The 13,817-nt window shown below is 36.9% G+C and overlaps 1 protein-coding gene across 9 annotated transcripts in view; it reads left to right on the top strand.

Moving 5' to 3' along the window:
• Positions 1-13,817, top strand: part of TAFA5 (TAFA chemokine like family member 5) — a 402,443-nt gene that overhangs the window by 90,832 nt on the left and 297,794 nt on the right. For 7 of the 9 annotated variants that reach the window (XR_010469610.1, XR_010469605.1, XR_010469604.1 and 4 more), the window contains exon 2: positions 5,835-5,921. The exons of the other annotated variants lie outside the window; for them this stretch is intronic. Coding sequence is in view for 2 of the 7 variants with exons in the window: in XM_021284162.2 (XP_021139837.1) it covers positions 5,835-5,921 (87 nt within the window). In the remaining 5 variants the exon portion in view is untranslated. The remainder of the gene's footprint in view (positions 1-5,834; positions 5,922-13,817) is intronic. 9 annotated transcript variants of the gene reach the window in all.

Raw genomic sequence — 13,817 nt, 5'->3', positions numbered from 1 at the left:
TCCTCTTATTCTTTTGTTTGAGTGCAGTTTCAGTTATCTCCATCCAGGCTTAGTTGCAACAGTCTCAAAAGAAATGAGACAAAATGATGATACTGGACACCAGTTTGTTGTCTTTCTTGTGACACTCATTTGGCTTTTATGACACAGGATGATCAATACTCATCACATTGAATAAGACTATGTTTTTGTATGTGCCAATATAGGCAAGTAGCTTACAGGAACAGGCAAAATAACCTTGCCCTGGACTTGGGAGAATCAGAGAAAATTAAAAGCTATGCCTGCAACCTAACTGACTACCTAAGCTCTTTAATAGCAAGAGTCTCTGTTTCTCTAATCTGATAACTTTGCTAATGTACAGTCTATCATCTTCATAATTTTTCTGTTACTCAATGGTAATAAAAATGATAATAAAAATTACCCAGAAGTACCCAGTCATTGTGGTTTTCTGATCCTATAGTGAAAGTATGATATGAACTTAAATCACATTTTATCTAAATTTGAATCTTTATGTAGTCTTATAGGGAACAGATATACGGTCCTTCGGAACAGGATGTTCCTTAACATGCTAATCTTGCTTAAGGTAGACTCATAAGGAATTTCCAGTCCAACTAGGAATGCATCAGTTTAAAAGCATGTAGAAAAAGCAGAGGAAGAGAAGAAAGGATGAGGGAAGAAAGATAGAAAGGGAAAGAGAGAGCTGATGGGGGGCAGAGGGAGGAAAGGGGAAAGAGAAAGGCAAAATAAGAGAGAAAGTGAAGAATGGAGGAGGGAATGAGTGATTCTAGAATAGGGGTTCTTGGAGAATAAGTGATCTGAATAGCTGTTTGTACTATTTGTATAGTGATTAAATGTGTGTGTTAGACAGAAATAGATCTGAGGACACAATCTAGTCTATACTCTTATGTGACTAAGGATCACTCCTGATGGATATTTATTTAACTTGGTCTTAAAGACGTGTTGAGATGTGGATATCCTATCAAGGATAATCTGCTTCATCATTTAACTGTCCTGATAGCTGGGCTGTTTTCAATTAGTATCTAATGTAAATCTCCTTTGCTATACTGGTAGCTCTAATTAAAACCAGGTCTAATTTATCTACATCTTTCTTAAAACATGAAGCCACAAACTGAGAAAAGTGTTGTTGTCAGGAGACGCTACTTAACTTTGTCTTTTGTCTCTGCCAATGCATTCCAAAATTATATTTCACTTTGTTGCAACAATATTATTTTTAGATCATTGTTTACTTTATGATCTACTACACTTTCATAGCCTTTTCCATTTTTATGCAGATTTCCTCTATTTTCTCTTTTTTAATTGCTTAGCATTTGAAGAAAAATGTAGTGGCTATGCATCCCCCCTGCCAAAATGAAAGACAAATTGCTGTGTTCCTGATTTAGAAGAATCCTGTTAAAATTTGATCAGATCTCTGAATTAATTAAAATGAATCTAAATTACTGCAAAGCTAAATATATTTATAAATATCATATATTTGCATGACTATAATATTAAATTTATAAGCCAGATTCTGTTCTCTGATATTCAAGGGTAAATACACTTAGTGCAGTTGTCTCTCCAGATTTGACCTCATTAAAACAGAAAATACTGTATATGTCTTATTACAGAAATAGTTTATCCAAAAGGAATTACATAGGGAATACAGCTAGCCTGCCTGTTTTTTTGTTGTTTGTTTGTTTGTTTTCCCCCCAAATTCAGACTTCTCTGTATAATGTAATACTTTACATCTTTACATTAGCTGAAAGAAAATATTTTGGTATCAAAATCATGTTCTGGATATGATGCCTCCTGTTCTGAATGTGACGATCAGGGAATTCTCTTTCACTGCTCTCATATATCAGGACCAGTTATGGCCCATATAACTGTCATTGTTTCAGTAACCTGCAAATTTGTTACTGTAATGAAGCTTCTTGATAAACAAAGTTATTTTTATTTATTGAGTTAGCAGTTGGATCTACAGCTGAACAGAAAGTCTTATTGTGTAAAGATCTGAGGTTATATGTATCATATTTTGAAATGCTGTATATGGACAGGAGAATATAGTCATGGTTACAGCAGTGAGCAGGAAATCACAGTTTTGAGTCTTGGCTGTGCCACAGACTTTCTGTGTGACTTTGGACAAGCTTCTCTTTGTGCATTAGCTAATAATACTATCTCTATCTCCCAGGGGTGTTGTGAGAATACATTCATTAATGTTTGTAAGGCACTTGGATACTATAGTGATGAGGCCATATAAGCACTTAGAGAAACAATCCATTTTTGCAACAATGTGCATCTCCCTGACTAAGGACTTTTTTTTGCTGGAAGTTTTTCATAGATGCTTGTTATGAATAAATCTACTTTATAATGATACAGTGAGGTTAAACTGCCTTTTGGAGTGCAGTTTCACTTTAGTATTCAGAACAGGTGTAAACATTCATAAGTTTGGAAGCTGTTCCCAAGGAAAGAGAATACAATTTTTATACTCAGACATTTGAGCAGAAAATATACCTCTCCTGATTCATCTGGCTCAAAACATGGAGGATTATTTACATCTGTATCTGTCTCACAAATAGTTTATTCTATTGTAAGCACTTCTCATTACATTGTCTAAACTACCTCCTCAGGCAAGTCATTCCATTGCCTAATTGCCTTTAAAGTTAAACAGTTTGCTCAAATGTCTACCCTATTTTTTCCTTGTGGATATAAGCTGCTCTTTCAGTCTGTCCTTTCTTTATGAAATAACCTTCACTCATACGTGTTCAGTTCAGATACACAACACAGTTATAGCAGGTTAACAAGGTATTGCTTTAGAGCTGATGGGAGGTAAATTGGTAAGCCACTGTAATTTGATTTGATAATTTGCCCGGCTGAGTGCTGTACAGTATTAAAATCTGAATACAAGGCTCAGAGCATTAGCACCAAGGAGAAGAAAAAGAATATCCAATATTCCCAAGGCCTTTGTGGAGGACTTGGTGACAATAGGGCGAATATGAGCTGCAAAGTCTTCATAAAGGATTTTGGTTTGTTATGGTTTGTTTTGTTCTCATTTGTAGAAACTAGTGGCAGCAGATAAATTATGGAAGTAAGGGGTTTGGAAGGGTATGAACAGTCCCTGAGGAAAGGGAAGAGGGCTCTGCAGTTTTTGAGGCTCAGAAAACAAGAGATCTGTTGTGCTTTTTGATTTGGAGACCGAGTTGAACTTAATTTCTCGGAGATACAGAAGTATCAAATATAAGTTTCATAACGTTTATGAAAATAGGCAATCATTAGAAGAGAAAGACCCTATAAATGTCCCAGTAGTGGGGACAAATACTATGTCCTCTCCTACCATATTAAATGTAGAGAATTTACATGGTCCCAGCTGTAGGAAAGCAAAGCTTGCAGTCAATTAGAAGATGTCAATGTACCGGGGAACAGGCCTCATTTGTTGTGGGGTTCATGGGGTTGCTTGTTTGCTGTGAAGTCCATCCCTCCACTCTTGCTATTCGAATACATACACAATAGGATTGCTTGTTATAAAGTTCCCCTATGAGTAATAGTGGAAATTCTTCTCAAGATGAATATTGTTTTAAGCTATGGTTAGACTTTCCTCACAATGCAGGAGAGGAGAGCTTTGTAATTTTTTTTCTTTGTATGAGTGTTAGGGATTGAATGGGGTTGATATTGTCCTCTATTATACACATACATGACATATACTACTCTGGACAGAAGAACTAAAAATGAAATAAAGAAGTAAATTGCAGTATTGCAGTGTTGTACAAACTTATTACACAAGGGGCCACGAGCATCAACTCCTAATCTTAACTTGGATTCACAACCATGAGGCTGCTCCCAACCTCATATATTGTATCTTGTTTTCTGGGGTTAACTGGAGGCTCCGTACAGTTTGTCAGTAAATACAGGACCCGTACTAGAGGATTCTTTATCAGAATTCCAGACTTTGTAGTATAACTTGATGCAGGCTTGAATAAAAAAGTATCAATGAAGTCAAGGAGAGGAAGGGTCATTTACAATTGTTAATGAAACATTATTTTCTGTTAGTTGTTTTATACCATAACATGTCTTTTAGTTTTTTCCTGTTTCTATTTATCAGGCATAATTTAAGTAAAATCCTTTATTACCAAAAATTCCTCTTACAAATATATTTTGATAGTAAGCTACTGCAATGACAACAAAATCTCTACCAAAGTATTCAGGAAAAAATGTAACACAAAGGATTACTTTTATCTTCTTAAAAAATCAGAAAATATTTTACATTTTGTGTCAAACTAATCCTCTTTGATACACTGTATGCATCACACAAAAACCTAATTGGGATGATAAAGATTAATATAGTTTGAAAACAACAGTTTAAAAAACCAAAAGATGCCCGCTCACAGAACTCAGTTCTGATAGTTAGACAATTAGAAAAGATGAGCACCACAAACTGGAAAATTCAAACTGCTGTTAAATTATTTTTTACCCTATGTTGTGTCTGTCAAAAGGAAGATATGTATCTTCAGCGGTATATCCCAAAAAGAAAAATAGAACAGTTAAACCTACTGCAGCTATTGCATTTGCATTACTATGTTTTAATGACTGCTTTCTTGAGGATGTTTTTCTGTGTGAGAAGCAGCAGGGTACATAATTTGGAAAGGGTAAGTCCTTTCCTTATGGCAAAGTAAATTGCAGCTGTTTCTCACTGTAGGAGGTCATTGGTCGTATACTGATTCTATCCACTTTGGTAGGACAACATATTGATAAACACCTTCATACTTATGGCATGTCCTTAGGACTGATAACAGCTACACATGTTTACAGCAGCAGAATAACTCTCCCTTGCCAATGCCTCAGACAATACTTACTATACAATTAGATGTTATCCTGCTCATATTATTTGATAATTCAAGTTTGCTACATGAAGTACATACCTGCTTCTCCATCTCCTCTATATTGTTCTGAAGCAATTATGAAAAACAAAACAAAACAAAACAAAACAAAACAAAACAAAGCAAAACAAAACCAACAACTAATGGTTCCTAATGGAAAAAAAAAAAAAAAATCTGTTATTTGTAGGCAAAGAGAAAAAAACAATCAAAATGTGGTTGACATTCAAAATACATCTAAAACATCCTTTTTAACCATAACCATTATTCTAGCTAGTATACTGTCTTTTGCTAGTCCCTCATTTCTAGATGTAATTGTCATGTGTTTTGGGAGTTTGATTTTGGGAGTTTGATACTGTGATACTGTGATTTGTTCTGGTTTATAGAATTCTGTTAGTTTTCTGTAAAACAAAAGTGATTTTTTTTTTTCTTCTGGCATTGTTTCTTCATAAAGAAAAAAAACGAAAACAAAACAAAAACAAAAACAAAACCCAAGGGCAATCTGTGCATCCAACATTTGGTGGCATTAAATTTTAAGTTTTTATTTAACACAATTTTACTTCGAATGCTATAACTGAATAAGTGTTATGTACTATACTATATCTCTTTTATAGGGATGATAGGAATACTTAACTTCTTTCAAAGAGAGGAGAAGTGGGGAGAGAGACTCCTACCAAGTTTCAGTTATGTCAGATGCAGTTGAATGTGTTTGGTTAACTTATAGCTGAAATGATGAAAAAAAACTCTTCTAAAATCAGTGAAGGTCAATTTTATGAATACTGTTCTCTGCATCTGAACGTAGGTGCTACATACAGTAGGATGGTTGTAAGGGGAAACATCAAAGTCTTCAATTCTAAATCTTCAGGTGTGCAGGCTGTTAGACTCCCCAATGTTGTAGTTTATTCTGTGTTCATTTCCTTTTGCATTTTCAGAAGTTATTTCAATTGAATCATTTATGGTTCTTCCATTCAGATTATAAGAGCTATTTTGGAGCGGATAACCCTCAATGGCTGTATATGAGACATTGCCCGGGGTGCTTCCAAGATGCTTTTGAGCTGGGTAAGGAAATCACCAAGTGTTGACACATTCTCAAAGCACTATGGCATGGATTGAGAGCATATAGTTTATAATTATTCTGTTTATTACTGACAGAATAGACTATGCCAGTTTCCTCTGAAATGTTAAATGAAAACAAATAAATATTTTTTTGTTTAAAAAAAAGGCTAACAAGTATTTTAAAAAATTAAGTGCAATATCTAATCTGTATGCAGCAATTTATATATAAAAAACTTCCATTCATCATTACCCACTTCTGATGTGTCTACTTGTACCATAGTAGCCATTCAATGTATAATATTACACTAATGTAATGTCATAATATTACCATTATATTAGTATACTGGTAAAGTAAACCATAGTCAGGCTTTTCCTGTGACTTTAAGGTCAAAGTTGTTTCTGCAGGCATGGCTTAACCAATATGCTAGTTTAAAACTTAAACTTGTATTCCTGGATCATCTCTACCATCTGCCTGTTACCTTATGCACTCTTGTTTTGTCAGGAGCAATTAATTATCACGACTCATCTCCTCTTTCAGATATGGACCCAGACAAGTAAAATCATGGGTTAGTGAGCTTGAACCTGTGCATGAAGGACAGTGGAGACATGGGGTGTTGATGTGGGACAGTCCAGCATGGGCAGGATGCTAAAACCTCCCAGGAGCTGGCACAAAGAATGGCCCATGGTCCACTTTACTCCTTCTCTGTTCAAGGTTAAGCCATGTCTAGGGAGAGTTTATATCCTGCTGTAGAGAAGGATGGTGTCTGTCTTACAATGTTTGTATAAGGCTCTTTTGTAAGGTTTCTTCCATCTGAAATCTGGCTGAATCAGCTACAATGTCTCCAGGATTTTTACAGACGTTATTTCAGGCTGTGCATTGTCACTGCCCCATGTGCCAAGAGTACTATTTTAATATCTGGCATTTTTGTTAAATGACAAAATTTTAGATGCTCCATTTCATGTTGTAATTAAAGCTTTCTATTTTAAAACAATGTAAGCATGCAGAAAAATTGTTCCTATTAGAACAGCATAATTCAAAGCAAAACCAAAAGCTTTGTTGCCTTTTAAAATATGCTTTTCATAAAAAGTTTTGTGAAAAGCTGCTATACAGTGGCTGCTTCATTAACTGTAGTAAGCTATGGGCTGCCTGATGTATCTGGTAGGTATAAGAAACACACTTTGCACAAAACCTGACAGACAATCAAATAATGAATAGGTTGTGCATGCAAGGGAAGGTAATATTAATCTGCAGTTCCTGCCATTATCCCACTCCAGGTGTACACAGATGAGCCTCCAATGCCTTAATTCCACAGAGTCCAGTAACAAATCTCAGAGTAGCTTGCGGTAACCCAATTTCATCCTACAGAACAAAACATGTCTTATGCCATTTAGTATTAACTGGACATATCCCATAATAGCTAGACACTAATACTTATCTTTTTCTTTACTATCAAGAACTAGTGGACTATATTATACATGAATGGCTTGAAAAATTATTGGTTTCTATTTCATATTGACAAACAAGTTTGTTTTCTAAGATTTAAGATTATAAACTTAAAAACTTCTTTCTTTTTTACTTATTCAAGATTTTGGAATGAAGTCCTGAACACAGACCCAGAAGAAACTTAATGTATAAAATTCTGGGCCTCCTTTAATGTCACAGTCTGATGCAAGTGTAGATCTCATGAATACATGAGAGTTTTCAGGTTAAAAAAAAGAGTGCCATAGTGGTAAAGTCATTTTAATTTATACTTAAAATGTAATAATTGTTCATTTTGTGCATGTAACAATTTTCAACTGCTTTTCTTTTTGAGGTTTTGAATATTTTTTAAAGCATCTGCTCTTAACATTTGTCTGAAAAATATTTGTTTCCCCTCCAGTAGTTTATCAGCAACCAAAGATTAGCTCTTGCTCAGTATTATCACCCAGCACACTCAAATGATACAGAGGCAGTCGTTGTCTCTTCTATGTTCAGAACCTGTTCCAACTGTGGAGGTGCCTTGTTTGTTCTGTATATGCTCCATTTTTGCTGCAGCACCCTTTCCTACTTATTACAGTAAGAATCTCTGATGGAAAGAACTAAAAGTGCCCATTGTGGCCTGCCTTCAGTTCCTGATAAATTTTTGTGATATCCAGGTTTTGATGTGGAAAGTTAACAGCTAGTACAGAAAATTATCTGGTTAGAGTTCAAGCCATAGGTCAAAAAGCTTATTGGTTAAGTTGCCAGCGAGTATGAGTTTATATAGCAGAATTCACTCTTGCAGAATTTGGATTTTTTTTTTGTTCCCCTCCCCCCCCACTAAGATAAGAGGAAGCAACAAAACCCCCAAATACATTACTTTATTAACTTTTCCATACAACATTGCTATCGGACATTCTAGAAAGGTTTGCTGTGACTTGACTCATAGAGACACTGGTTATTCATCCTGGCTTTCTCCACAGGTCTCATTTTCAGTTAAGAACTTACTCACTGAATGTTACAGCATTTTAGTTGTGTGCATTTAGGCTAGACCCTCAGGAATTGGTGCTGGAAACTGTGGATCATAACTGAATTCCTTTAATTACATGTGTTTTAGTATCTTGGTTATAATAATTATTTTTTTTTTTTTCTGAAAAAGGAGTAAACAATTGCATTTTGAGAAGGTTAAAAAATCCAGATGATCTTAAAATATATAAAAAGTAAGAATTTGAGGATAAGCCCTCTAAATATCATTGTGATTTTTGTGAATAGACCTATAGTAGTTGGAACATTCAAGCCTGTGCCTTGGCCACCGGTCTTAACTGTGAGTTTCAATACTTTTTTACTCTCTTTGATGATCAAAGTATCATGGTGTCATATAATAGCATGGTTTGGGTTGGAAGGGACCTTCAGAGACCATCCAGTTCAACCTCCCTGCCATGGGCAGGAACATCTTTTACTACATCAGATTGCCCAAAGTCCCATCCAACCTGACTTTGAACACTTCATTAACATTTCATGGCAATAATCTTACAACTGGAGGCAGGTAGAAAGGCCCTGGAGACACAGTACACTTTCTTTTTGAGATTAGTTCACCTCTTGGATGTAAACTGCTACCTATTCCGGTGTTTTTAGCTGAATGAAGGCATATTTTGAAAACAAGAGATGAAGGTCGTAAACAAACCAGAAAAAATTGGGAGTGGGAAAGAATGGGCAGACAGACACTGTAATATTACAAGTTCTTTATTAAGATGTGTGATTCTCTCAATGAAATGCTGAGTTTCTTTTTTCCCCTCAAATATGTAAAACTATCCATAGGCAGCCATATGTACATATGTATAATAAAAATTAAATTGCATCATTTAGATGACTGCCTGCAAGTATTTGCCACTCTCTTCAGACATTAAATTGTTTCTTCCTGAACAGGTTGTGTGAAAACTTAGTACATCACACATTAAAAAAAAAAAAAAGTAATCTGTACTCTGGAAGGCAAGAATGAGTTTCAGCACTGCAGGTTCTTCACACAGCATGTGCTGCCCTGGCTCCCTCCTCATTGGCAGCTCATTTCTTACAGCTCATGTATTTTCTCGTATGCATACTGGCACCAGTTCCGTTGGATCAGTACTGGTTGCAAGTACCATCAGTGTGGGAGCTGGATGTTTTTCAGGCTCTAAATTTTGTAATCCCAGATGGGTTGGGGTTTTTCTATGTAGAAAATTCCCCAGGTCATAATGCTGTCATTGTTCTCAGTAGGAAACCTTAATTGCAGAGCTAGTTGGATAAGAGTTGGATTAGCTGGCAGAGTGTTGTCTGGAAAACCTTTCAGCTGTGCAATGTTATCGCTTCCCGTGTCCCCCGCCCCCACCCTGAGGATTCCTAGCCTACTGCATTTGGTGAGATACATATGTTTTCCCCAGCTACAGGAGCTGTGAAGGGTTCCTCTGGGATATCTAAGTATAAATACCTAAGTGTGTCTTCAGTTGCTAGGTTATTTTTACTCAATGGGTGGTTACCAAGTCATCTATAATTGTGCTGTTAAATGTGTCAGAGCAGTTACTGCAAAGCGAGGTGCTCCCTGTGACAGGTTGAGTGTACAAAGTAAAATAGAAGAGGACAAAAGCAACATTTGAGAAACTATATGTTTAAAAATAAGGGGAGATTGCTTGTTGAGCAGATATGAAGAATATGATCCGTGAGTATAACCATGGATGGAGAAGCACGGTAGCATAGTTTGACTATAGTACCCATAGTACCTGTGACTGGCAAAGTAAGTCATTTCAGATTTGTGTTTTGGGATAATTCACCAGTGTTCTAGGGATCAGAGTGGTCTTATAGAACCTTTCACTTCTTCTTAGGGAGCTCCTGTACAGCCTTTGTAGTGACCAACAGCTATGACTAACTGGTGACTGCTGTGTGGGAGAAAGTCCAATGAGCTCCCAATGGGCAACTGTCCATGTGACATGCACTGCTGGCATCGGTACTATAAATAAAAATAAATAAATAAATAAATAAATAGGCAGAAGAAAATAGCACCTGAATAGAAAGTCAGTAAGATGGCAGGAAGAAAACAAGAACAGCAATATAATGCAGCTGAAATAAAATGACTTAAAATCAAAAGTTCTAGGTAGACATGATGCACTGTAGCAAGAAAATGGCATATTGGTTATTCTAAGTATCTAGGCTGTGCTATCCCTCTTATTAATCTGTCACTAGGAGAAAGAATGGGAAGTGGGTTTTGGTCCATCAAATAATTATTAAAGACATATTAATGTATCACCTTACTGGGTAAATGAAGGAATAGCAAGTGAAAGTTTTAGGTGTCCATGGAAGGAGGTGGCCAAATGGATGTGTATTTGTGGTTCTTATGGTAGCTGCATCATGTCACAAGTCAGAGATTAACAGAATCTCCCTAGAGATTAACTTCTACTCCAGTGGCACTTGCCCAGCACAGGTGAGGATCAGTGATAAAATTTTCATCACTACTGTAGCTGTGACTAGCCCAGTAGCAAAGAAATGTGAACGAGCCATTGGCATGCAGAGAACAGAGGGAAAAAAGTACTTACAGATTGCAAAAACTAATTGGTGGAAATATATCCATCTATATTCATTACTATATATTCAATATATCATCTATTTTGGAAAAAGATTTATAATGCCACTTCAGGCATATGTGAAGGATGAACTGCGTGAATTTCAACAAAATAAAATGTTAAACTTAGCATCAGGAGAAACATTCCAGCTGAGAGAACCACTGGGCTGGAATAATCGCCTCAAGTGACTGGTGACAGACTACTGCCTAAGTAACTCAAAAGTAACAGAAATAAAATCCAGTGGGCATTGGCAAAGGATTGGTCTAGATAACCTAATTATAGATATCGTCTGCTGTATTTTTAGTGATTCAAAGCCAGTAGTAGTTTCCAAATTCATTACTGAAAATCATCTAACGTCATACCTTGTGCTACTGCATTTAGATCTGCATTGGCCATGCACGATTTTGGGGTTTATTGCAACAGGCATAAAATAATTATGCAAAAGGCGTTCGACACAACTGAAAACACTAGGGGTTTAGCTATAGGTATATGGAATACAATCTGAATATGATTGTGTTCCAGGAATTTTATCATGTTTTTATTTATAAAATATCTCAGTAGTGAAGAATAAATCTATTACAGTTTCATATAATTTTTTTCATAAAATTAAATTCAGAGCATAGATAGTATTTTTAAACCTCTAGAATTGAAAAAAGGCTGCTGTCTTTGCTACAGAGTTCCAGTTTTAGTAATTCTGTAGAATCAGATCGAAGTTTTGGTAAAAAGAACAAATGAGCTGTATTTCCAAAAGGGAACATACATTTGGAAATGATGTGCTTCATTTTTGTGCTGCTTTTCCATGAGAACTCAAAAGAACTTTTATACACATTTGCTCTTGCTCCTTGATCATCAGAAAAACACATTCCTCACTCCATCACTACTTTTCCATGTTGCAACTGTCCTCTGTGTTGGAAATGTCTTCCAAAACCATCACCATCCTTTACCAGTTTTCAGGTGCTGAGCATCCCTCCTTTAACATTAAAAACAACTGGGAAAGTTCCTATGGAGTGGCTCCCTGTCAGAAGCTACTGCTTGTACTACAGCCTCTATATTGCTGGAGATGTATGGGGTCAGAGCTCTGGCAAAATCCTGAAAACGCACAGTGAGATAATTCTGTAAATCTGTCTTGGCCTAAGCAGCTTTCAAGTTGTTTGACGGGTGTTATTCCGTTAGTTGGGGATGCAAATCTTAACAGGATGAAAGATAAGGGGGATTTTCTGTCAGTGGAATTTATTCAGAAAAGTCTTTCAGAGAAATCTACATTGGTAACTTGAGGTATCTTTAATATTTTATAAATCATTATGCAGGTGACAAGTAGAGAAATTGAAGATTGGTATTTTTGAATAGGACTCACTCTATTTCAAAGGTCCAAAGCTATTTAGAAAACAGAAAGTCCACAGTGAACCATATTTAGAACAGCAAGCGGCGTTGCCAGGTACCACTGTCCTCTCAAATGGGAAGTCTTCTGGAATCCCTTGTTGCTATGAGACTAAATATCTCTGTACAATGTGAGCACTGAACCAGATTTTGCTCCCACTTACACTCGTGTGCACGTAGAGTGACTCCCCTGTGGCCAGGAGGCATAGTGCCACAGTCTGATATCTTCCTTATGAAAGGATCTGAACCGAAGCCCACAAAAGCCCAAGAGTATTTGTGTAATTCAGATGCTCAAACAAGTAAGGCTAGTTTAAAATGGGAGAAGGGCTATCATCTTGCACCTCAAAGGGAGTAAGCAACATGGGGATTTTGACCCATTGCCAGTGGGTCTTCACATACTTTTAGTCAAAAAGGAAAGTAATGTTTAAAATTTTTCATAGGGTTTATCTCTAAGCAGCATGTTCAAACTGATAGATATTGCTTATACTGGACTGCATAAACTCTTAAGTTTGAGACACTTTTAAAATCCCTTATCTGTGGACTTAAAAGCTGCTCTCTCAGGGGGAGGAATCTGTGTTTGCTTAAGTATAAGATGTGTGAATTTTCTTTAGCTACTGGACACTTTTTCCTTCCACCCAGAGGGTAAATAAACAAAACCCAACTTGAACTGCACCCAAGCATGGTCAATATCTCACCAAAGTGTACATTTCAGAATGAAATATTTACAGCGGAATATCTCTAGTGTAGCTATGACATTGCTTTAACATTGCATTACTGTAATCTTCAAATATAGTAAATGCAATAAATGGGTTTATAGGGATTTGTGTGAAGTTTAAAATTCAAAAGATATTTGGTTTGAATATTTCTCTGCACTATCAGTGAAAAAACAAAAAGCACAGGGATGAACTTAACACACATCAGCAACACGAAGGGAGATGTCAGCCCAACGAAAAAAAATGTTCATTAACCTGTCCTTCCAAGCATCTGCAAAACCCTCCCCTTTTTTAAAAATTAAGACAATATTTAAGTGTTACAAAAAATAACATAAAAGTAAAAATGTAGCCAACTATCTATGAAAACAAAGCTCTTAGAACGCAAGTATCCCCTTTCTTGAGTTATATCCTCAAAACTATGGATGCACTATCATGTCTATCCGGATAGACCGGGGTACCGCATCGGCCACCAGTGCGTTACTATCATTGCTAATGCAGTGCAGTCAATCTACAGCCAGCCGGAGGAGCACGGCAACTTCAAGCTCGTCGCGGAGCTGCAAGCGGGGAGGACTAGCCTCCGGACCGGGCCGGGCTGGGCCGCGTCGCGCCACTCGGCGCTCCGGCCGCCTGCTGCCCGCAGTCTCCCGCGGTGCTGCGAACCGCACCCGCCTTCGCCCGCTTCCCTCTGCTACACCTTCCTCCTCCCGGCTTTCTCTCGCACCCCGTCGACACCCGCTCCGGCCCCCCCGGGCTGCTCGCT

The sequence above is a fragment of the Columba livia genome, chromosome 1 (assembly GCF_036013475.1).
Source record: "Columba livia isolate bColLiv1 breed racing homer chromosome 1, bColLiv1.pat.W.v2, whole genome shotgun sequence".
Lineage (NCBI taxonomy): Eukaryota > Metazoa > Chordata > Aves > Columbiformes > Columbidae > Columba > Columba livia.
This window is presented reverse-complemented; position numbering and strand designations above follow the sequence as displayed.